At 37.5% G+C, this 24,926-nt stretch overlaps 1 protein-coding gene across 2 annotated transcripts in view; it reads left to right on the forward strand.

Moving 5' to 3' along the window:
- Nucleotides 1-24,926, forward strand: part of GALNT1 (polypeptide N-acetylgalactosaminyltransferase 1) — a 60,922-nt gene that overhangs the window by 34,369 nt on the left and 1,627 nt on the right. For both annotated transcript variants that reach the window (XM_010138092.1, XM_010138093.1), the window contains 9 exons: nt 2,442-2,608; nt 8,457-8,664; nt 10,207-10,377; nt 11,784-11,901; nt 13,676-13,856; nt 20,335-20,474; nt 21,541-21,639; nt 22,197-22,331; nt 24,812-24,906. In XM_010138092.1, coding sequence (XP_010136394.1) covers nt 2,442-2,608; nt 8,457-8,664; nt 10,207-10,377; nt 11,784-11,901; nt 13,676-13,856; nt 20,335-20,474; nt 21,541-21,639; nt 22,197-22,331; nt 24,812-24,906 — 1,314 coding nt within the window. The remainder of the gene's footprint in view (nt 1-2,441; nt 2,609-8,456; nt 8,665-10,206; nt 10,378-11,783; nt 11,902-13,675; nt 13,857-20,334; nt 20,475-21,540; nt 21,640-22,196; nt 22,332-24,811; nt 24,907-24,926) is intronic.

Here is a 24,926-nt window from a genome sequence, read left to right on the forward strand (position 1 = left end):
TGTGGTATGTTGTGTCCGAGATTAGGGGGGGGGGGGGGGGAGGGGGAGTTATTTGTATGTATTTGTAAAAATTTGTACAAATATAACTAAAAGGTGTGTGTGTGTGTGTGTGTATATATATATATATATAAAAAAGGCAGGTGAAAGGAGAATTAAAAATCAGATATTATACAAATAATTCTTTCCTTTATCCTGCCTGCATCAATCAGTCTTGCAAACACTATATTAGGAATAGCATTCAAAGATTTCAAGCCAGTTTTGTTTTGAAACACCCTTGTGTTTCACATGGCAGCCTTTTACATATTGATTAAACAAGCCAGTCTAGGTTAAATTGTTACCCCAGAAAGGGGTGAGAATAGTGGAGTTGGTCTTGGCTCGTTATGGAAAAGAGGATGTTCACCTTCTGCAGGACAGGGCAGTGAGAATGCCTTACAGGGGAAGGGTGTACCAAAAAATTCCTGTAAGCCTTCCCCTTAGTATTGAAAAGTTAATCTTCTCAAAGACAGCTCTTAAATGTGTTGATATATTAATACTTTGGACAGTGTAATGGTTTATAAACATAGTAATCCCGATCACTTGGCTGGCTTTTATTATGCCCATTCATTGATTTGAGCTCAGTAAAATAAAATCTTCTGTAAAACTGTAAAAGAAGGCAAGGCTGGAGATGAGAGATTTCATATTACAACAGTAGACCCTGTGATCACCCTAGCAAGGTGTTCCTGGTGAATGATACGTGGTTTTTGATTTTCAGAGAACTTCTTACAGGCTTTTCTCAACTTTTTTTAGAAATACTTTGCCAGAAAGTAGAGGTGGATTTGTATTACCACTGTAGCTGAAGATACATAATCGGGCACATTTTCTCATCTAGGGAGCAGTGCAGCAGAAGGAACAAATCATTGACAATTCGCTTTTAAAGTAGCAAAATAGGCTGAACAATTGACAGACTGGGGGCAAAATTATTTGGCTTGTGATTGAATTTTTCATCTGGAATTCATAGCATTTTTCTGAAAAGCCATTTTTTAAGTGATTAATATACTAGAAACAACTTTATCAGTTGGTATGTTTTGCAAGTTTTTTTTATATGTGAATTAAATCAGAAAGCATAGGGTTTATATGGCTGCTTTCCCTAAAGATTTCATGATGTGCACACTTAAGTGTGGTGAATAATTTAATTTGACCATAATTCTGTGATAAGTAAATATAACATTGAAGACAGATGGCAACTGATCCTACTTCTTCAATTCACAGAAATGAAACATTGAATAGACAGAAACTCTTCCAGCTATTTCTACAATTACTGATCTTTCCTGGAATCTCAGTGCACACTGGTCTTTTGTCACCACCTCAGAGCTGAAATGCCAACGTGCTATGAGAGCTGTTCTCACTTAAAGCTTTGGCTACCCAAGTTGTCCAGCAAATAAAATGTTCATGTTGGGAGCCCACTTCTGGCTGATGTTCCTGATGTCACTGGTTGAGGTGGGATTGGATGCTGACACCATGATTCTGTATTGGCAGGCTGTCCCTTCAATACTGTTTTCATATGTTTAGGCTAGAGGATGTGCACTGTGTACTGCTCGAGCCCTTCGAGAGCGCTGCCGATAAGGTGATAGATGTGAATACTTGTTAAAGTATTTAGGTCACGTCACGTTACACTGAATCAACTCAATAATCTGGAATCTAATATAAGCTTTTCCATTGGAATGAAGTTCCACCGAATATTTTTTTTCCACTTCTGTGTTTTCTATGTCTCAAACTTGTGTTTGAGATCTGCATATGTATCTTCAGCTTTGATTCTTAAGGATTTAATGCCATTGAATCGTATATGAGTTTCTGTGTGTGAATTCTGAATGTGCAGGAGGAAGAGATCTGTGCAGACAGCACTTAAATTTCCATGGTTATTTTTTAGAGCAGAACTGTATTTTCAGAATTGTTAAGAATACTTTATGTACAGCAGATTGATTTTTCTAGGAGACATTTGAAAATACAACTTATTTTAAAAACTCAGTATTGCTGAGTGTAAAATACTGCCTGCGTGTGGAGTTTCTTGGAGTGTATGTCATATTTTGCATAAATGTGATAGGATATGATAGGAAAGCTAAATGTATGATCTTCCATGCTAACTTTGGAATGTGAATATAATTCTCTTAATTTGAACCTTTATAACACTTCCAACACGTATACAATGAGGAGAAGAAAACACCCCGTTTGTGTAATATAAGCACATTAAATTATGAAATATACTTAACTCACCAGTATTATTGGAAGCATGTTTGTGATCTTTTACCAAACATCAGCTTTATCCTGAATTCTTTACCTATTTTAGTTATTTGGTTTTGTTCATGATATACTTTTTATTGCATTTATTTCCTAGCTTGCTATTTCTTATCTTGTGTCTCTCTTGAGAAGCTTGACCTTTACAAATATATGCCTTACTTTTGTAGGTGTAAAACGAAGGTGTATGCAGACAACCTTCCCACGACAAGCGTTGTCATTGTTTTTCACAATGAGGCTTGGAGCACGCTTCTACGAACTGTTCATAGTGTGATAAACCGGTCACCACGACACATGCTGGAAGAAATTGTTCTCGTTGATGATGCCAGTGAAAGAGGTAATGATGATGTCAGTGCTTTAGCTTGCTGCTTTTTTTACTTCAAAAAATGAGACTGGGTTTCTACAAGCTTACCTTTCCTCAGCCAAACACGACAGCTGGGGCAGGGGAAGGCGGAGTGAGCAATGCCTGTTTTAAAATGCAGGTGGATCATTCTCCACTGAAAACTAGTGTAAGTTTATCTGGCTGCTTACTTTTCTGTTGACAGTATAGTTTGTATTTGCTAGTGGGCTTATCCTATTACAGCTTTCATGTTTTGCATTTAGAATTTTATCTCATTCCTAAAGCTTGAGAGCATTTAATACTTGAATCACCTGGTGAATAACAGCAAAGGCAGTGACTTTGTTCCTCACACACATCTAAATTTACTATGGCTACCACCATCAAGCTTGGTGTTTAAAGGGATTAATTCTGATTACTGAGTTCATGGGAAGTTGAAATTCAGTTTCTGTGCAGCAAGAGATTCCACTTCTTAGTAACTACTGTTCCAGATGAAAACTCCATGCTACAGAATGAAACTTTCCATGTGTAATGAAATTAATAGACAAAGCTTGAAGCTGATTTCTTTCTTAAAACAACTTCATTTATATATTACTCTTTTAATATTTTTTCGTAAATTACAGTATAACAAATTAATATTCTTGTCAATACTTGATATTTCATTTTAGTTAATAGTTGGTATTTGGCTGGTTCCTTAATCTTTCTCGGTGGTATGGGTTATAAAGTAAAATTTGAGGGATTTTATTTTCTTGTGTTTGTAAATGGCAGTGAGAGTGTATTAGGGGTTTTTTCAGCTGAAACATATCTATATTTTTGTATTGAATTACTCTTTTTTCTCTATTTCTGCACTGAAAGTTTTCCACTAGGACTAATAGCTAGTAGAAGGAAAATAGAAGTCTTGGCTACCAGGTGTAGGCTGTCCTCTGTATCATTAGGAATTCCTATGCTTTAGTCACGGAATGGTTTTATACCCAGCATGCTGACATCTCTGCCTGATGCTTCTGATTCCAGTGATGCAAAATCCATATTCTTCTGCTTCTGGTAATTCCAACGTCAGAGTAAGATGGCTCACTGTTGTCTGGACACTAAGATCTGTCCAAACAAGATCTGTATGTAAAGAGAGGCACTGGATTTCAGATCTTATCGTCTATGGTGCATGGATTACAATGGTTAATAGGAGATGTTGTAGTCGAAGAACTTTAGGAGTAGATTTTTGCACTTCACATCTAACATGGTAGAAAGCATAGTGAGTGTCATCTTCAGGCTGCACGTGTGTATGATGCCATAGTGTATTAAGGGGCCTATTCCAGACTGTGTAGGTCTAGAGTACAGTTCGTTGTGGAGTAGCTGTGTAGATTAAAAGATTGTAACAGCTAACTGAGCTCTGACCAACCTGTTTTCCTAAGGAATCCCAGCTCATGCACTCACGTTGTGTTTTCACTTGTATCAGTCTGTGTTCCTTTCCTCTCCCAGGAACCTTCACTTGCTTTTGCTTTCTTACTTGACACTAACTTTAACTGCTTGAGCCAATTTCAGTGCCATTTGTAAGAAGGGACATTTGTAAGAACGGCAACAGAGGAGGAATGCCCCTGCAAAGGGCAAGGCTAACACATAAATGTGTTCGAGATTAGACGAGAGGTGTGATTAACTTTTCCTTTAGAAAGGCACGAGATCAAATTTTTGCTGTTTTAACTTGTGGGAAATTTGCAATTACACTCTTCAATTTCTTGTAGTTTTTCGACCCTTATATGAATGAAATGTGCAGTTTTTAATTTTAACGTATGTGAAACTGCTCATCTGTCTTGGGAGCTGCTCTCAAGGAACAATCCTCTTAACACAGATGCTGATATTCGGATTCTGAGTGCCTGTGCTAGGTTGTTTTACAGGTATATGCTTCTTTAATGGAACAGAGATAGTGCATTTGGTTTGGTTACTTAACTTTTGTGCCCACATTCTTGCTTGGAAAACGAAGTTTACTGCAAGTGTGTTCTGTTTCATTTGTTAAAAGAGTCCTTGGCACTGCTTCAAATGAGTGCTAAAGATTAATTGTGACCAGCTTTCAATAGGACCTAGAAATAAAGAGCAAGCTGGTGTTAAAATAATGTAAATATAGTATTTCTTAGGTTTTGCCTCACCAATTTTTGTTTTAGAAAAAATGTATTTTAACATAGCAATAGCCATATCATCATTATGAAACAGAATTTTAGTCCAATTAAAAAGCATGTGGTTTTCTTTAGATAACTTTTCAGTTTTCTGGGTTTGGGTTAGGTAATAAAAGCAAGGGAACTTAATTCCAGGCTGAAAGATACAGGATTTTAGACTTTCTTTGGTGGTGTTATTGAACCTGTTCCAATATTTACTTTTGAAATCTGTGGTCTTCCTTTCAGATTGCTCAAGCATCCTTTGTTTGTAGTTATTTTCAAAAATTACTCAAAGTTTTGGTTTTGTTTTCAAAAAACTTGTTATGGCTTCAGCATGCATGCTTCTATAGTAAACTAAATGGAAGGTTATGATGCCTGAAAATTTGAAAGGTTTTGCATGTGCTTCTTAAGCATTCTGTTTATGTTGAACTAAACCAGCAGATTTTTCCAGAAAAAATAGTGTTCAGCCTGAGTAGTGTATTTTGAATTCTAGAAACAGAGTCAGTTTAAGTGGAATAAAGTAGGCATTCAGTCTGCCTGAAGCACACTTTGTACCTGCTAGTGCCATGCTCTTAGAAGAACGAATTTGCATGATATCACACACTTATTTACACCAAAAGGAAAAGCTCTGGAGAAAGAAGGCATATATCTTACGCTATTCTCTGGTTACTGATCGGAATTGCATGTTTAGTTTTTAAGTGTTCATCTTGGGTAACTCTTAAAAAAAAAAATTTAACAGGAGAAATCAGGATTAGTCAGTACTTAAAACTAGGTCAGCACTGAATGGCCAAGTGTGGTAGGCAGATTGTGTCAGGATAGAATACACTCACAGAAGGTAGTTAAACATATACAGATTAAAGCAATGTTACCAAAACTAAATTCCTGTCAATAACAGCTTATAAAAGTACTCACACTACTTAAAATTGTGTTTGCATGCTTATATGTGATAAATATGTTTTACTGTAGCTTAGTAAATAAAAAAACTTGTTTGAAACTTTAATTTTTCGTTTATATACATATAATAATACAATTATTTGGGGTTTTGGGTTTTTTTTTATAACAAACCTCACTCTCTGGTTGATGTGTATGAGGCAATGCTAAAAATATACTCAGCTGTCATCCTGGGTCATTTGTAAACAACTGATTCTGTAATGTATGAAACTTTTCATTTCAGTCTTTAATATGGGATTTAGTATAAATATAATCCATCGATTTGTGTAGAGAATGATCTCTACTGCTTCCTACTGGCATTTCTTCTAGGCCCAAATGTATTTCATGCATTATTCAAATACTCCTTGTTAAAGAAAAAAGCAAATCTTGCCTTGCAAGAAACTACTGCCAGTTACTGGATGGATGATTAGTCCAATACTCCAGACTCTTCCTACATAAAGTAAGGGAGGAGTTTGTGAGGAGTGTGTATTGCTCTAAGAGAGTGCTGGAGGGGGAAATACACTGCTTAGGTTTGAGCATTTAACCCGAACTGCTGGTAGTAGAGGAACACCAGAAATCTTGATGCCTGAGTTATTTTCTGTGATTTTGTAAGGGCGAGACATCAAACTTCACCTTATTTTGCTGAAATTCTAGTATTATTTTAAGGGCACAGTTACTGAATGTCTGGCGCAATGTTTTGTTTCTGGGAATACTCCCTTCTGAAACTTTGAACAAGGTAGTAGTTCATAAAAATATTTTTATGGACATAGTTAAACATGGGGGAAGGACTGTTCTTAACCCTATTCCCTCTGTAGTGAGAACACAGCACACATCTATGATTGTTTCTTAGAGGAAAAAATTGAAAAGTACTTGAAAAGCTAAACTAAAATTTGAAATACTTGACAGAGAAAATGTAGCTAGGACTCAAGAATTTTAAATGTAATATGTTGACCATAACTTCCTGTAATGTAGCTTTCTGTTTGTTCTTGACTGACTGCAGTTGTATTATTGAAATCTGTCTCTCTTCCTAGGGGAAGAATTTTGCCATTCTCTTAGTGTCTTAAATGGTCCTCTTCAAGGACCAGTGTCACAGCCATTGTTACTCAGTTTTAAGTGATTAGAACTACTTTTAAAGCTTATCAGTACTACATCTAAAATGTGCAGAGGAACATGCTGATTTGTGTGACTTGCTCATGAGATGGTTAGCATAGAGAGAAATTCTTCCACTCTTTTATTCTCTTTGTGTATGTCATGGAAGCCATATGCATTAAACATTACCATAATACTAATTCTTTTTAAATTAGTGGCTTTGGAAAGCTACACTGTAAAGAGCTGAGTTGATATTTGCTACAGACTGAGTCAGCCAAATAATCTTTCTTTGTGCTCAACCCCAAAAGACCTGCAAAGCATTCAGACTTGTACTCTTGGTTTGTACTAATAAACATTTATTCATCTGAGTCTCTGTTAACATGCAAAATAAGAATTAACTTGCTTTGAGTTTCTCTGGAGACAAACATTTAAGATCTATCAAGCTTTTAGGTTCTTTTAGCACAGTTCAGCTTTCAAGATGTGTCAGAACTTATTTCTGTGGGTTTTAGTGACAGTCCAACAATGCACAGGAAAAAATGAGGAGACAATTAGAACTCATTCATCCGAAGCAGTGGTGAGGAATGGTAATCACCCTCAGGTCAGCTCTACCTCTTGAGATTTACAAAACAGCCACTAAAGAGTTCATGCCGTGCTTTTTATTCCCTCCTCCAGTGTCACGCTTATTCTCGTATGAAGTGCTTCCTATGTGCTCTCCTAAATCCTACTACAGGCGTTGCAGTGTTGTAGTACAACTCCCATGTGCTTTGCGTATCTAATCTAATATGTTACGTAGCTGTGTTATAAGACTATTTTGCCTTCTTCACAGATATGAAATCTGCAAGTTATTGCAGGAGTCTGTTTCTGTGCCTGCCAGTGGCATTCTCCCTCGATTCTTTGTTGTTCTTTTGGCAATATCCATCATAGTCTAATTTTTCATGACGGACAAAAACCGTGCCTGGCAATGGGAAATTTGTTAATTTGGCAGCTCTTTGTAATTAAAGTATTTTTGGGTGTCTAGGCACATGGTAGTGGGTTATGGCTGTTCTATTTTGAATAATTTGTTCCTCAGCTAAGCTGAGGTTTGTGTTAGAGCTATTAATTTATGTTTAGCTGGTGTTGTCTTTTGTTTTTAGGCATTACAGTGATAATTTCATAGCAAAAATATTAGCCAGAAAAATCTTGAGAAAGCACAGTTTAAAGAATTAATGTGATCATATTTTAAACTGCTTTCAAATACCTTGTCTCTACATTATATTCCTGTAGAAGGTAATTTGTTATGTTCAGCTAGTCAGGTCAGTTTGTGTATCTTCTTGGTAGAAAACTGGCTTGTCCAACAGCACTTGTGCGTGTTTTCGAAAATAAGAGTCACATCTACTCCGTAATAAAAACTTGCCTATGACATCTGGATTCTGTGTAAGCAGTCTACACTCTCTTCATTTTTGTTTGTTCCATGATGAAGAAATGAAGATGAGGAAGAACTTCCTGCTCTGGCAAGTGAAGCACACAAAGATGTGGAAGGGCATATTGAGACGTGTAGAATAAGCAGGAGAGGAAACGATCTGAGAGAGCAGGAAAAGGATAGAAAAGAAATGAGGACATGTCTCTTAATTCAAGACTTTTCATCAAAAGAAAAAAAAAAGCTGAACTATGTGGCTGACAGTTTCCATGGTTTTGATCATTTTTTGCAGACTTCTTGAAAAGACCACTGGAGAATTATGTGAAAAAATTAAAAGTACCTGTTCATGTGATTCGAATGGAACAACGTTCTGGATTGATTAGAGCCAGATTAAAGGGGGCCGCTGCTTCTAAAGGCCAGGTCATCACCTTCTTAGACGCTCATTGTGAATGTACTGTAGGCTGGCTTGAACCTCTGCTGGCAAGGATCAAAGCTGACAGGTAATTATCCATCTATTGGTCCACGTTGGTGTTTTTTGGTTATTAAGAAATGTTTCTAGTATTACAATACAGCCTACAAGCAAATACCTCCTTTCTGAAGGATTGGATAAATCCTCATTGGTGTAAAGATAAAAGGCTAATTCAGCATAACTTTTAAAAGTAAAACTTGATTTAAAGTGAATCTTATATTTGGATGTATGGGGTAATATGTTAAACAGCAGGAGACTTGAGAATGAATGGAGTTGAGGAAACATGGAATAAGAGGTCTTCCATCTTCAGCCTAGCCCATTCCTTCATAAATTTGGGAAGATATTCTTGAGGAGAAAATGGAGCCCTGATCTCATGTAACACCAACATTGTGAGCAAGAACTCTCAGGTTTACAGTTTTCAGGATCTCATTGTGATTTCTTTTTTTCATAATGCATTTGTATTGTGGAAATCTGTGCTGTAACTTGGTCTTCTGGGATGTATTTTCTTAAAGTTAGAATAGTTACTGGAATCTTACTGATCTATGCTGCAGTAACATAGCTTTGTATTTCTATCATCACAACACTTGTATCCGTGACAGTGTGATGGAAATTGGGGGTGGAGGGGCAAGAGAATGGTCTGCTTTATAAAACATTAATACATCTGAGCAGTACTTGCACACTAGTCTGTTACTAAAAAGGACATTAAATAGACTAGATATTAAGTATGGTGGTACAGAGCTCTATTTTGTTCTTATGATTATAGATAAAAATCACTTTTAAAATTTAATGTTACAAAATTACATGATAAAAAGCTCAAAGTAATAAAGAATCTTTGTTCAGTACTGTGCTAAGACATAATACTAACCTGTAAGTTACCATTAATATGCCTTTTGCAACACTGCAATACATAAATTGTTACAATGCTTCAACTAAACAAGTCCTTTAAATATAGTTGCAACCCCTGAATCTTTTTACAGAGCTTTCCGTGAGAGAAGCCTGCTTCAGGATGGTTGCTTAAGTGTCTTTAAGATCATTAGAATTAGTTGCTGTGAGTATGTCTTAATGTCAGGACAGTGGGTAAGGAGGCCAGTTGCTGTTTACTTTGATGCAGTAGTTATACTTTGTTAACAATTATATAATTTCTTAGTCCTGAGTGCATGTGAGAATACTTACCCAGAGCTAATGACCGACCAGGTTTTAATTTCAAAACGTGCAAGTTACTTTGACTGCTTAACGAGAAACAACCACCTCTTGTTTTATGTACAATCACTGCGTGGAAAAGCTGTGATCAATATTTTTCATCTGCAAAGGGGTGACTATTTATAATGCAAATACTATTTTAAAAAAGAGCTAGTATTGCCAAAATTTTATCAGAAAAACACTTTTTCCTTTAATTATCTCTAATTAACAAGACGCAATTTGAATATGTTTCATGGTAATAATCTGTTGTGTACTGTTGTTAAAGAGATGGAATTATAAAAATTGAAACCATATGTGTTAAAACAAAATAAAAAAAACCCAAACACCACCTTTTTTGACACTTTAATGGATTTGGATTCTTTCTTTTTTCTAGGAGAACAGTAGTGTGTCCCATCATTGATGTAATTAGCGATGACACCTTCGAATATATGGCAGGTTCCGACATGACTTATGGTGGATTCAACTGGAAGCTGAATTTCCGTTGGTATCCTGTTCCTCAGAGAGAGATGGATCGACGGAAAGGAGATCGAACCCTTCCTGTTCGGTAATGAGCAATTATTAAATGGGTTAAAATGTTCAATTGATGTTTACTCATCCTTTCAAGGTTAATCATTTAAGTACTTAATGAATTGCATTGTAGCATCATTTTTGTCTGTTTGAAGGAACAGCATAAAAGGTCTTTTGCATGGGTTGGTTGTTGGTAACTTTTGGCAGCAATGGCAGAAGCAATCAGCTTGTCACTTTGGAAATGTTTTTAAATTCTATGCCAATTACCAATGGATTACAATTTTTTACCCTGATGCACGGGTTTTAATTGAAGCTCGTTTTTATCTTTTTTAATTGAACCGTGGTTTTATTTTTTTTCCTAACAAAGTAAGCAATATTTTGAAAAGATGCATTGATTTTATTTGTGCATATATTTGTGTGCATGTGTACATACATAAACTTAAGATCTTCCAGTTGCATGAATGGGAGGTGAATTTACACTGACATGTAGATGTTACAACAAAGGCAATGAGAAAGACAAATAACTTGTGTGTTATGTGTACTTTTGAACAATTGCAAACTACATTTTTCTGGCCTTACTCTAATTCTGTTCAGAAAAGTGGGCAATGGCCTTTACTGGGATATGGCCTTTACTGGTTTTTAGTTTGCTTTTCATTTATGAAATCCAGAGGTCTTCTCACATACGGCTGACTGTATTCCCCTTATTTTTTTAGGGGGCAAAAAGCCACGTAAGTTTTTAGTTAGATTGTGATGTAGCCTATATTTTATGTGTCTTTCAGAAAAAACCCAAAACATTTCAGGAGCATGACTAGTGATAGAAAATCATTTATGCTAATAGTGTAAATAAGTTGTGTTCTTGAACTACAGAGTTACATTGTCAGCCTAATATACCTATCATTTGTTGACTAAAAAAAATTGAAATTTGGGAGGTGTTGTTAAAATTAGGAGAAACTAGCACAGTTTTTTTTTCTGCCCATAAGGAATTTTTAAAGAAAATCTGGATGTAACCCTGATTGTACAATTTTCTTATATGAAGCAATAATAAAAGCAAGCAGACCACTTGATGGCCTCCCATAACTTTTCCAAAACCAGTTGCTGGAAGTATAAATTTCCTGTAAGAAACTGGTTTCTTTTTTTATGAGTTACCAGCATTGGAGGCAGAAGTCTTTCTCAGGAATGGCAGCAGCTTTTAGAGGCTGCTTCTCTATCCAAACTCCAATCTAAAGTGAGAAAATAAGGAGAACTATCACTGGTTCCATCTCTGGAAAATTTTGAGCTAGCAAGAACATCAATGGTAACTGAATTTGGTTGGAAACCTTCTGAGAAGGAACACATCAAGAAACTGGGAAATAAAAAGCTATTTTGTCAGTGTAAGTGTGAAATGTATTTAAGTATATGCTTTCATAGTGACTGATGCTTATTTTTTGTCTTCCCCCCTCCCAGGACCCCTACAATGGCAGGAGGTCTTTTTTCAATAGACAGAGATTACTTCCAGGAAATCGGAACATATGATGCTGGAATGGATATTTGGGGTGGAGAAAACTTAGAAATTTCTTTCAGGGTAGGTAAAGCTCTTCAGTGTTTTATTACTCAGGCCACTGTGTCTTGAGTTCTGAGATCTGCTGCCTCCATCAGTGTCGTCTTCTGCTGCAGTTAGCACTTCGCTTCCTGTCAAGTTCCTGCAATGGAGATACACAGAGGCTCTATCTGTCAGTGTAAAGTGCATGGTGAATAACTGGCAGAGCTTTGTGATTAAAAGACAGAATGATAGAATCCTCTGGTTGGAAGAGACCTTTCAGATCACCAAATCCAACCATACACCCTACACTGCTAGGATCTCTAAACCATGTCCCTCAGCACCACATCTGCATGGCTTTTAAACACTTCCAGGGATTGGGGACTCCACCACCTCCCTTGGCAGCCTGTTCCAATGCTTAATGACTGTCTCTGTGTAGAACGTTTTTCCTGTAGATCTCCCCTGGCACAACTTAAGGCCATTTCATCTTGTCCTGTCACTTGTTATACGGGAGAAGAGACCAACCCTCACTTCTCTACAACCTCCTTTCAGGTAGTTGTAGAGAGTGGTAAGGTCTCCCCTGAGCCTCCTCTTCTCCAGACTAAATAACCTCAGTTTCCTCAACTGCTCCTCATAAGACTTGCTCTCCAGACCCTTCAATAGTTCTGCTGGCCTTCTCTGGACACACTCCAGCACCTCAATGTCTTTCTCGTAGTGAGGGGCCCAAAACTGGACACAGTGTTCAATGTGTGGCCTCACCAGTGCCAAGAACAGGGGGACAATCATTTCCCTCCTCCTGCTGGCCACACTATTGCTGATACAAGCCAGGATGCTATTGGCCTTCTTGGCCACCTGGGCACACTGCTGGCTCATGTTCAATCAGCTGTCCCCCAGCACTCCCAGGTCCTTTTCTGCTGGGCAGTTTCCCAGCCACTCCTCCCCAAGCCTGTAGCATTGCAGGGGGTTGTTGTGGGCCAAGTGCAGGACCCGACACTTGGTCTTATTGAACCTCATACAACTGGCCTCAGCCCATTGATCCAGCCTGTCCAGATCCCTCTGTAGAGCCTCCTGACCTTCAGGCAGGTCAACACACTCACACAACTTGATGTCATCCCAGAAGACTGGGATGGTCATTCTGAAAAATGAATGTGTGTGTTAAAAGGAGTTCGGTTAGACAAGCTAATTGGGGAGCATAAGTTAAGGGTGATGTCATCACTACATGGTTTAATGTGTTGGTGAAATGTGAGCACCTCTGTTACAAACTCTCTCTTCTTGCTGTTTTCTAGTGATTGCATGTGTTCATTTGGATGTGGACCTTACCAGCTTGTTCTCACTTCTGTTGTTCCTACCAAATAGCTCTATTTCCTTTTGTTTGCTTACCAGCTCAGAGTGTATAGGTGGATGTTTCTGAAGTACTTCAACTTTCTGAATATGCAATTTTTAGAAGTCCAAAATAAAATTGGAAATATTTTCAAAAACTTCACTTGGAAGTGTATGGGGGTTTTTTACGTGGAAAAAAAAGACTTTCTGTGAGCCTTTTCCTTCCTTAGCTGTCAACTTTCCCAGTTCTCTACAGTAATATCCTGCCCAATGCATTATTGCTGTGAGGTCTGATGCACTCATTCTTACGGTACCTTACTCAGGCTTGTGAGCATCTTCATCTGTTGAGCAGGAAATAAGCATACATCTCTCTTCCAGGCAGTATATGTTTGTTCTAGACCTCAACTAATGTTGTTTCTCCAACTTGAACAGAAGCAAATGGTTTAACATTTTTTAAACTTCTTTTTAAGTTATGCAATAATTGTTCTGTCACTTTCAGATCTGGCAGTGTGGTGGCACTTTGGAAATTGTAACTTGTTCACATGTTGGACACGTGTTCAGAAAAGCAACACCATATACTTTTCCAGGAGGCACAGGGCAGATAATCAACAAAAATAACAGGCGGCTTGCAGAAGTCTGGATGGATGAATTCAAAAACTTTTTTTACATCATTTCCCCAGGTGAGCAAGTCTTTGGTTATGAGAAATGCCTGTTAAAAACTAAAATGTTGTTACTACTGGGAAAGAACATGAGTGTTTAAATAAAAATATTGTTGCTTGGAAATTCAGAACACAAAGCTCATATAAGATGTACAAAAAAGGAAGGATTTACTTGACGTTAGCTAGAGATATGCCGAGTGGAACATCAGAAGAGCTCAGCTGTAGTGTTGAAAACCAAATACATCCAAATCAACCTGTTCCAGTGCCTCGCTAACCTTAAAAAGCAGAGTTTCTTCCTTGCATCTAATCTAAATCTACCCTCTTTAAGTTTAAAGCCATTACCCCTTGTCCTATTACTACATGCCCTTGTAAAAAGTCCCTCCCCAGCTTTCCTGTTGGCCCCCTTCAGGTACTGGAAGGCTGCTGTAAGGTCTCTCCAGAGCCTTCTCCTTTCTAGGCTGAACAACCCCAACTCTCTCAGCCTCTTATAGCAAAGGTGCTCCAGCCTCTGATCATCTTCCTGGCTCTCCTCTGGACTTGCTCCAACAAATCCATGTCCTTCTTACATGGGGGTCCCAGAGCTGGACACAGCTGAAGTATGAAGCTGTTGGAGTTTGGCCTCTGGCTTCTGTGTTGTAGACATCAAATCAGAAGTGATTTTAAGTGAAACCTTGTAGGAGGAGTAGCAAAAGATAACATCATCTGGCTTGGTAGAGTTTTTACTTCACCATCAAGAGTATAGGGGCAAGTTGCCAATATACTTGACTGTGATGATATTTATTATGTTTCTTAAAATGGATGTTAACAAAACAAGAGGATGTAAAATGTGAGAGCAAATTTCCTATGAACTTGAACTTTCTGGAAAAAAAAATCAGGAAAAGAAAGGAAGCCTGAGAAATACTGAATTATTACTTTCCACTGCAGGATATTTTTGTTGTTGTTAAAAAAAACCAAAAACCAAACAAACAAAAAAAGAAACAAAACAAAAAAAAAGAGACACAAACTTGGGTAGTAACAGACATCCTTTTGAAAGACTTACGACATTAGAGACATTCGACTTTAAATACTAAGTGGTAGTTCTAAATGCCACATCTGCTCTTCCAAAGGTGTATCTTTAAAACTAGTATTTCCTTATGACTTGTTTATTAAACCCGTGTTAGTATTGAAAATCAAAAGATGTAATACATTGTAGTAGGAGTCTCAACAGCATCACATTTTAGGCTACAAGTTTTAAGAACATGGGTGAGAACAAGTGACTGTGCAGATTTATGGTTTTTTGTCTTAGAAGAATGCACTACTGAAGATTGTAATTTTTTTTTATATTAAAAAAATTCTTTCTACTACTCAAAGCTGAAAGGTGAAATCAGAGCTAACAGCTTATGGTCACTGCCCTCTGGTTATTAATGAAACATTATGAATTCAAACATGGCACGTATAGATACTCAGAGAAGTTACAACCAAAATTGATTCTATCTATTTATATATGATTGCTTTTATGCAACCATGTCAAGCTAGATTTTAAAATGTACTAAGCAGCTGGAACACTTAACTATAAAAACAACCTAATTCTAAAAATCACATATAAATTACTGAACACCATGATAAGGCTCTGTTTCTTTATATATAATCTCTGTAGTCCTTCCACTTCATGTGGTTAGTGTGAATCTCAAAAGGAGTTAAACTGTTTGAATTTTGTAGGATTGTTATTTTGATAGGACTTTCGTAGCTTTTCAGTATTGTGGAACATGCATACATTCTGCTGTTGGAGAAAAGGAATGAAAGAATTTAATTTAAAATAGAATACAGTAAAAATTTTTAAATGGTGAGAGTAACAAGCAATTATCTATAACTGCACTGTATATTTTCTTTCCTTTCAAAAGACACATGTCAGCATAGTTTGTATGCTAATAGCCTGAATGATTGTTGGATAGAGATGTGTCCTTGCCAACCACCTCTTAGAGCATCTGCATCTGCCGCTGGGCACGCGATCTCATTCATGTACCCATATCCATATTGACACTGCACTGAAGTTTGATACGAGAAGTTCTAAGTGTTTGAAGAATAGGATTGTATAGTACCTGAATAAATCGGGTTATTCTGAAATTGGTTTGTTGCCTAGGGCTGTGAAGAGAGTGGTTAGTACTGTGGGTCAGACTCAGCTATGGTGTAATACCTGTTGTTCAGAGAATGAACATATAAATGTACTCAGTGCTGCTCATGCCTCTCACCAATCAAATCCACATAAGTTGTGAGAGCCAGTAGGTACTAACTAGAAAGGATTACTATTTTAGGAAGTTCACAAACATCTTACTGTTGTTCTCCTGGTGTCTCCAATCTTGCCTGATTGTCGCAGATCCTAATTTTACCTGTGGACAGCAAATAACATCAGTGTAAATGTCAGTAAGTCTTTCTGGCCAATAGCTGTCTTAGGAACTCAGTGAATCTCTGCTACATTGGCTCCTTCAGCCATACTCTACTTTTCAGGTATCCTAATAGAAAAATTTAAATGTTTAGTTCTTGCAGAATGATGGTGTAGTGGGCAGAGTGGGGGAGAGTACAGTATGCAGCGCATGAAAACCTTTGCTAGTACAATGTGTACTTTCGGTATTACTGTGGCAGTGTCACAAGTTCTTGGAAGGAGCAAGGTGAGGATTTTTAAGCTGGTGCTGCTCTACAAGCCTGGGTGCAAATGAGTGAGGAAAACAGGCAATCCTCAGTGCACCCAGATTTTTTTTTTTTTTTGCATTAGTTGACATGGATAGGAAAATTTGATTTTGAAGGAGGAAATACACTGACAGGCATGAATGAGCCTAACTAACAAGAAATTTATTTCCTCCTTTATATCCTTCTCTTCTGCTCCCCTAAGATAGTGAATCACAGAGGGATCAGTCCAGGAGAGCAAACCTAAGATTCTCAGGTAGCTTTCCCACTTCACGTAGCCTGTGTTGTCTGGGGGGAAAAAAAAAAGAAAGGCTTAACTGCTTGAATGATAGGAACTCAAGAGACTTTTTACTATTGATGTAATGTAGTTAAATGGAAAGCTACCCTCTAGAAAAGTAAGCCTGTAATCCTTTTATCTTTAATAAGTACAGTCTAGTAGAAACTGTTACTTGTCTGTTTTAAGCTTTCATGCGTTTTAGAAGCCCTCTCTCTGCTTAGAAGTGGTTAGGTATGGTTGGAGGTTGGGCAGGAAAATGTTGCAACTGCTGTTGCTCAGCCAAAATCACGCCTATTTCATGGCATGCAACAGCTATTCTCCGTGGTGGTAATGGCACTAGCTGTAGTCTTTTCTCATTAGCCAACAGTTTTCCTCACAGTCATGTGTTACAGCAGAGTGGTGTTTCCCAGACGTTTTCCTCAGAAAACAGATCCCGCACGTGTGGGATCACAGTCTGACTCCTGGCTCTGCTTTTTCTCTTCTGTGGACTCTGCCACTTTATTTCTAGTGCGGGCCTTTCATCACTTTCTCCAGTCTGGAACACTAGGACTGGATTGTCCAAGGTGAGGCTTCATGAGATGGTGATGACAGTCTAACAGCTTGCTGTGAGAGTGCCGTGCTTTTCATGGCAGGTGAGAGGGCTTCACCTCTCCTCACGTGATGATTTTTCATCTGTGTCAACTGATTTGACTTGCTGAACTCGTCAGGATTATTTGTCCTGTGAGCTGGCTGTCTGCTGGTGACGTTAGCACCTGCATCAGCACGGGAGGTGCAGCAGGAACCTGAAACTGAGCAAGGGGAAGCTGCCTCTTTCTGCAGCAGCAGCTCCAAAGCATTAAGCTGGCTTACCACAGCTACCTCCTGCAAACCTTCTCTGAACTATTATAAACTGATAAACTGACAGCTGTATAATTTTTGGTGTCCTTAATCTGAAAGCAAAGCATGGATACTTTTGGACTGTGTGGTGAAAACAACTAGTAGACCTGATTGTCTTCCACATACCTGTAGAGTCTGTCATAATTGTCTCCTGGGGAAAGATTTTATATAATTCTTGTTTAGTGGTTTGTTTTTTGGTTTGTGTTTTTGGTTTTTTGGGTTTTAAGGTTTTTTTTAGCCAAGCCTTTAAAAACAAGTGCAGAACCACTAGAAGGTACATGTTACTGTTGTGTATATATAAATATTACAGGTCTGTAGAGGAAATAATGATTCAGACAGGTACTTAATTTTCTTTCTATATGCTTTATACTTCACAGTGTTCCTAGTTTGCTTCCATTTTTTTCCCCAAAAAAACCTATTACCCATAAGTAACTGCTGCTGCACTATATAGTGCAAGTATGTAGGGACACTCAAGCTAGTTTTGAGTAATATAGATAAAGTACCAGAAACCTAGGAAACAGAGTGATTCAGCCCTGTAGAGGACACCCCTAAGGCAATACACCCGTTCTGCTATTCAGTCCATCTATTAACCTGATGCTAACCATGATCTCTGTGCCAGCATGCAGTTTGGTGCAGACCTAAAGTCAGAGAGGATTAAAAATATATTCCATATTAAATGGAATAAAATACACAACTTACATTTCTTCGTAGTGGAGGGAAAATCAGCTGGCACTTTTATTTCTACGTGGTGACATTTAAAACTACTTTAAAAAACAGCACACTTGTATGATATTAAATATCACTTTGTGTTTAATTCTTTATGGTTGTGACTTTCAATTCTTACTGCCATCCAGTGATGTTACAGAGCCTGAAGTGTTATTTTCTGAAGGTCACTGTAGCAAACTGATGAATGAGTTTTGAGTATTGTAAGGTGAGGACGGCATGCGAACAGTTTCATCCATCAGCTGCTTTTTCATCACTGAAAAATGAACTCCGCATTTAGCTGTGGTTGGTACAGGTTTTTCTTTTCTTACTTCATCTGTTGAAAGAGTGCTCCTTTTGGTGTTTGTTTTGGTGAAGATAGGGCAGTGTTTTGTGGGGTTTTTTGTCTTGTGCTTTTTGGTTACGGTTTCTTTTGTGACTGAAAAGCCCAGGCTGAATTTGTCTAGGATTCTCTTGCAAGAAATTTTTTAATTTAATTCATACTCTTCAAAATTTCATTAAAAAAAAAAAAGTTTTTCCTGTGCTTTCATTTCCTTACCAGTATGATTCTCAGTCATGTTTGTTAAAAAGTCATTAAAGGTTTAGGTTTGGGGTTTGGGTTTTTTTGCTTGTTTGTTTTTTTCAGATTTTTTTTTTCTTTTTAAAAAGCTTAAAAACTTGGGTAGCACTTTTTCTTTCTGGAGTATTGAAATTACTCATGTTTTTATTGATATTTACAAGCTGATTTATAGCTGAAATCATGCAGTTGTTATCTGTCTTAATTGAGTAGAAACACACCATCTGCTGGCAGGTCGATTTAATAACACAGTATGCCAACATAGAAATGTCTCAAACTGAGTTTCAAAAGGTCCACAGTTTTAGAAGTAATTCACAGTCCTCTAAGTGGAGAGATTTCTGAAAAATGTATGCAGCCAGAGGTCTATAGTGTGGTGTCCAGTTGAGCCATATAGGTAGTCTTTGAGGGGAATTTAAATTACTTGGGTTTGTTCTTTTATGTTTGTCTTTTGTTCTTTTATGTTTGGGGTTTTTGTTTGGTTTGGGGTTTTTTGCAGTGTATTACTTCTGGCCTATGTGGTGTGGAGGGTAGTGTGGAAAATACAAAAACGATGTGATACCTGAAAACTTGAAATTACCCTACCCTTAAGAAACTAATGTAATTGGAATATTAATTACAGTTGTGCTTTATTCTGGTGAGGCAAAAATACCTACTGATCATGCACACCTTCCTCAACCCATCTGCAGATGGGACTTGCACAAATTAATTTCCAGAAGGAATTAAAACAACCGTAAGGGAGTGGGAAGATACAGGAAGAATGAGCCCTTTGATAAATGAGGAGCAAAGGAGAAAAAAGGCAAGCAGAATACCACAAAAAAATAACAGTCCTGATGGTGAACACCCTTCCTGCAAGTGCTGCAGTTATGTTGAACAAATACTGAATTATTAAAGGATTAATTCCCTGTATGAAGGCTGCTTTCTGACTGTTTCCTTGAGCAGTTAGATAGATGATGAAGGGTCCAGCAGGTGGTACCTGGCTTTGAGAATTAAATTAATATGGAATTCTCCTTGCTCCACAGAAGGAGACTGCTATGTTACGCTGCATAGATATGCCCCCAGTTGCCATTGGAGATAGAATGGTATTAGTGGCTGTAACAGTATCAGCCTTTCTCCTCTGATAACGTAGTAAACAACTGCATTCAAATTGTTCCACCAACCACAGCTAAGAAATTGTCATGTGTAACAGAGACATAGTGATTCTGTCTTTTGTATAATTATTTGGAAAAAGAAGTCACAGGTAGTGACTGACATGTTCTCTTTGAGTCTAACAGCATGATGTTATATTAAAAAAAAATTCTTTGTGTAGAGATGACTTGCTAAAGAGAAACTCTTTCATGTAAAAAGTGTATTGAGTGGAATTCCATAGCATTTATTAGCAGCCATGAAACAAAACTTTGTTTCTACAGGAGTTACTAAAGTTGATTATGGGGACATATCATCACGACTTGGACTGAGACGGAAGCTCCAGTGCAAGCCTTTCTCCTGGTACCTGGAGAATGTTTATCCTGATTCTCAAATTCCACGGCATTACTTTTCCCTAGGAGAGGTAAGATTTTATTTTACATATTTGTCTACTGTAGTAAAGCACATTGTGCAGTACGTTGTTTGTGTTCTGAACTGAGTAGTGCAAACAAGTTATCTCCAGTGAAGTTCGGGTGTCTTGCATCTGTGTTCCTGTCGTGTAAAACGGTACATCTGGCTTCTCAGTGGGGCAGAAAACTGAACTTTGGTATACAGTACTATAATTTGAACATTCTGTCTTTTTACTGCAGTGCTGAATGTCACGTAGAAGATCTTTAGAATACTCCTTCAGTCTGTATAACGTTCTCTGTTGAGTTTGAGCAGAGTTTTGTTTAAAAGCTAGACCAAGTCAAGCAAGGTCTTTGTCAAAAAACTGCTCTGAACATTACCCTAGAACCTCATCAATCATCAGCAAATTTCTGCAATCCCTATTGCTGGGCACTTCTCTGTTTTTCTTTAAAGTTTAAAAAGTGACTGTGGAGGTAGTACAGATGATGCCATCCTACATAAGTAGACACCTGCTCTCCCAACAAGTTGTGTTGAGCAAACATTGATCCTATGGTGATTTTGTAGTATTTGTTTAAAAAAAAAAAAAAGCTTTTAACAAAGTGGAGCAGGCATTTGTGCTGCTGCATGACTATCAAGGGACTTGATATTCATGTCTGCTTACTATATAGTAACACAGGGATTACGACTGTAACTTCAGAAGTGAGTGAATTGAACCCAGTCACCCATGATTTCCAAGGGAATTAAACCCACTATGACTAGGAGAGAGTGCTTTAGGATTTTTGAAGGTTTGGGGCTGGAGACTCAATTGTGTCCATTCTGTGGTAGCTGAGTCTTTGAGCAAAAAGAGTCCCCCAAGATGGAAAGATCCCCGAAAGAAAGCAAAGAAACAAACGTGGCTCTGTAACTTGGGAGTTTGAGTCTCGTACAGTGTGGTCTCTCTTTGTAGTACAGTTCCTGTATGTTACATTTCGTTCACATAACGTCTGGTGTATAGCAGAGAGAACTGGTGCCGGTGTGGTTTGATATGGACCTAGCTGTCTTCTAAAAATTACAATCTTTGACATTCTCCTCTTCACTCCTAGATAAGAAATGTGGAGACAAATCAATGTCTGGATAACATGGCAAGAAAAGAAAATGAGAAAGTTGGAATCTTTAACTGCCATGGAATGGGTGGCAATCAGGTGACATTTTTTAAAAAAATTACCCTAATGTATTGAATTATTTGGAATACGTCTTCTCATTGGGACAATTCTCAATTCTTTAAGTACTTATCTTTAAATTATACTTAAGTTGTAAAATCTAGGAAACCCTCAGTGAAGAAGATGCCTGTAAGAGGAAATGCATGAGTAGGTTTTTGAGGCCTGATTGCAATAGGTTTTCTACTTTCAAGTCAAAAATGAAGTGAGGGTAGGAAGAGACTGTTCTTGATGAGAAGTTTTGGGATATACAGGAGATTACCTGTGTTGGGGATCCTCCTGTTTCTACGCAGGAAACAGTCTGCAATTAAAAGAAAAGTCAATTTTGACTAAAGAGCTTGTTCATAGAGTGTTTATCTTTGTTCCCTAAAGAAGAAAATATATTTTTCTGCACATGCTGAAGGGAAAAGAAATTAAAAAAAGAAAGAAAAAGGGAAAAGAAATACAAAAAAGAAATGCACAAATGTCCCCCTTCCCCCTGTCCCAGGAATCTTTTAGTTAAACTTTTATTTTTTGGTTCCACTCATTCTTTTTCCATCTAGGTTTTCTCATATACTGCCAACAAAGAAATTCGAACAGATGATTTGTGTTTAGATGTGTCCAAACTTAATGGCCCAGTGACAATGCTCAAATGCCACCATCTAAAAGGAAATCAGCTTTGGGAATATGATCCGGTGGTAAGTCTTCTAATGATTTGTGACATTAAAATGAGACAGCGTGAGTTTTCACATGAGTCTACAGAGCAATGTATTCTATCGTGGGGCCACCGTTTGACAGTCAAATCAGGAAACAAAGTCAGGTTTATGTTCCCTCTGTTTTTAATTCATGGTTAGTCACTCAGTGAGCATCTGTATTGATTTAATTACCTCGTGAGTTTTGGGGGAGCTTTTAGCAGTATATTTTCAATGTGTTTTTGGATCCTCTGGAGAAGGGCAGTCTGCTAGTGTAGTGCTGCATTAAGATGAGATAAACAATGGAAAAGTATTCCAGGTATGTACTAGAGCAGTAAAAGATAAGGCTGACCGTCTTGTGACAAATTCAGCCCCTGGTGTCTTATCTTGCACAAGGTTAAAAGAAAATATTTGTCTAAGTAAAAAAATCAGCATCCCAAAATTATAAGGAAGATTTTAAATTTCTAATCCTGGTATGTTTAAGGTAGAGATGCTTAAAACAGCTTTATTTTAATCGTTCTTTCTAGAACATAGTTATCAAATCTATTTTGAAGTTTTTATGTTTGAACTGCCAGATCTAGAAATCACAGATTGTTGAACCATTCATCATTAATTTGATTTGCAAGCTCTAAACCCAATTTCAGTGCAATCAAGAACTCTGACATGTCATGGCTAGTTAAAAAAAAGTAGTTCTCAAGCTTGTTAATTTGAAATCAATTATTGCACAAGACAGTTGCAAGACAATTTGTGGAAGAAGAATCTTGCCAATATAACCATGATGACTATTTTATAGAGAGAACATGTAGATATTTAGCTACTAAAAAGTAATTTCACTGATTAAAAAAAAAAGACAAAAAGAAGGTTAGGTATTTCTAACTAAATAAACTTCCTATAGATTTTACTGAGGTGTTAACCTATACAACCTTTAAGACTAAAAATAAACACGTATGAGTTATGATTTTTATTTTATTAAGATGCCAGTTTATGTGGAAGACAGGGGATCTCTACTAGGATTTCCGCACGTGGCTAACAACTGATAGGAGACTGAAGAAAGCTGTTGAAGGCTTTCAGTCTTAAATCTTCATTGAAATTATTAAATGGGACTCTGGGAACCATTCATTCTTGGTTTTACTGTAGTTGGGTTTACCTGACTTAAGTACAAAAGATGAGTAATACTAGTACAGCAAGTGCTTTTTGTTTCTGCCTTATCAATGGTAAGAGCATTGCATCTTTAGACACCTAATTGCAATAGTCTATGTTGCAATGATTGCCTCAGACTGTAAAACAGAGAACCTCTTTGGCCATCCTCAGCCATGAATTTGGTTCTATGTGTTTCTCTTTATCAGTGGAAGATCTGGGTGCAGTCTTCAGAACTTTAGTGAAAGCTGGCTAATAAAGCACAAAGATAAGTTAAATACTTATCAAGAACTCCTGCCCACATAGGTGGGTGACGTTTCTATAGGTTTTTTTCCTGTCTGCCTCTGTTCAGGAGGTGTGTAACAAGCCCATTTCCCTTAATGACTAAAAGGAGGGGAGGAAAAAAGAAAAAAAAAAACAAACCCCCCAAACATTGTGTTCATTATTTGTCTACTTCAGTCTGTTCCAACACCTTTCTTCATTCTTCAGCTGCTGTATGAGTGCAAGAGATTGATGTGCTCTGATTTTTTGTTAGTTAGTTAGGGGTTTTGCGGGGGGGCTTTTTGGGTTTTTTTTTTTTTTTTTTTTTTACTTTGCTGCTTGTGCACATAAAGCCTGCCTGTTTTGCCACTTTTCAGTCAATCCGGTGTCCTGGTTGTGCTGCTGAGTGAGGGAAGAAATACTGATAGTATTGCATGTCAGTACCATAGACAAGCTGATGCACTGATGAATATCCATAGTACAGTGGCAGGGAGTGCAGCTTCTGAAGATCTCATCTCCGTAAGCATAGTGCCATGGGAGACAGAGTGGTCTATGAAAGATAGCATATGTAAGATTAGTAGGTACTGGAAAAGATATGTATGTGAATTTGTACACATCTTGGTTTTTTTTTTTAAAATAACATAGTACTAAAAGAACATAGTTTAAGGTTGGTTTTGTGTCCCCAACTGAGGAAAAAAGTGTGCTTTTGAATACGCATTCAATGTGTTCATTTTGATCTGATCAAAACTACTAACTAATTATTGAAGTGGTGTATCTTACCAAACTTTAATTTCCGACCCCTCAAAGATAACTAGTTGTATAGTCCTGTTTAAAGAATGGTGGGTATTGCTTGATAAAGAATGTCGTGTAAAAAGTTCAGACTTCTCTGTTCTTTATGAAGCAATGTTTTTCATTTCTACAACATCAAAGCAAATTTAAGCGTTCTTTAGGATCTGGAGTCAATAACCAAAGGGTCTTGTCTAGTTCCTACTTACTATGGTAGAATTTTAATGGCCTCTAGAAACTTTTTGGTTAGCTTATGCCTGGCGATTTTTGCAAAAGTAATTTCTTTTTATTTTGTCTTCAAGAAATTAACCCTGTTACATGTGAACAGTAACCAGTGCCTGGACAAAGCCACCGAAGAGGACAGCCAGGTACCCAGCATCAGAGACTGCAACGGCAGGCGGCTCCAGGCCTGGAGGG

The sequence above is a fragment of the Buceros rhinoceros genome, unplaced genomic scaffold (genome assembly GCF_000710305.1).
Source record: "Buceros rhinoceros silvestris isolate BGI_N320 unplaced genomic scaffold, ASM71030v1 scaffold17236, whole genome shotgun sequence".
In the NCBI taxonomy this organism is placed as follows: Eukaryota; Metazoa; Chordata; class Aves; order Bucerotiformes; family Bucerotidae; genus Buceros; species Buceros rhinoceros.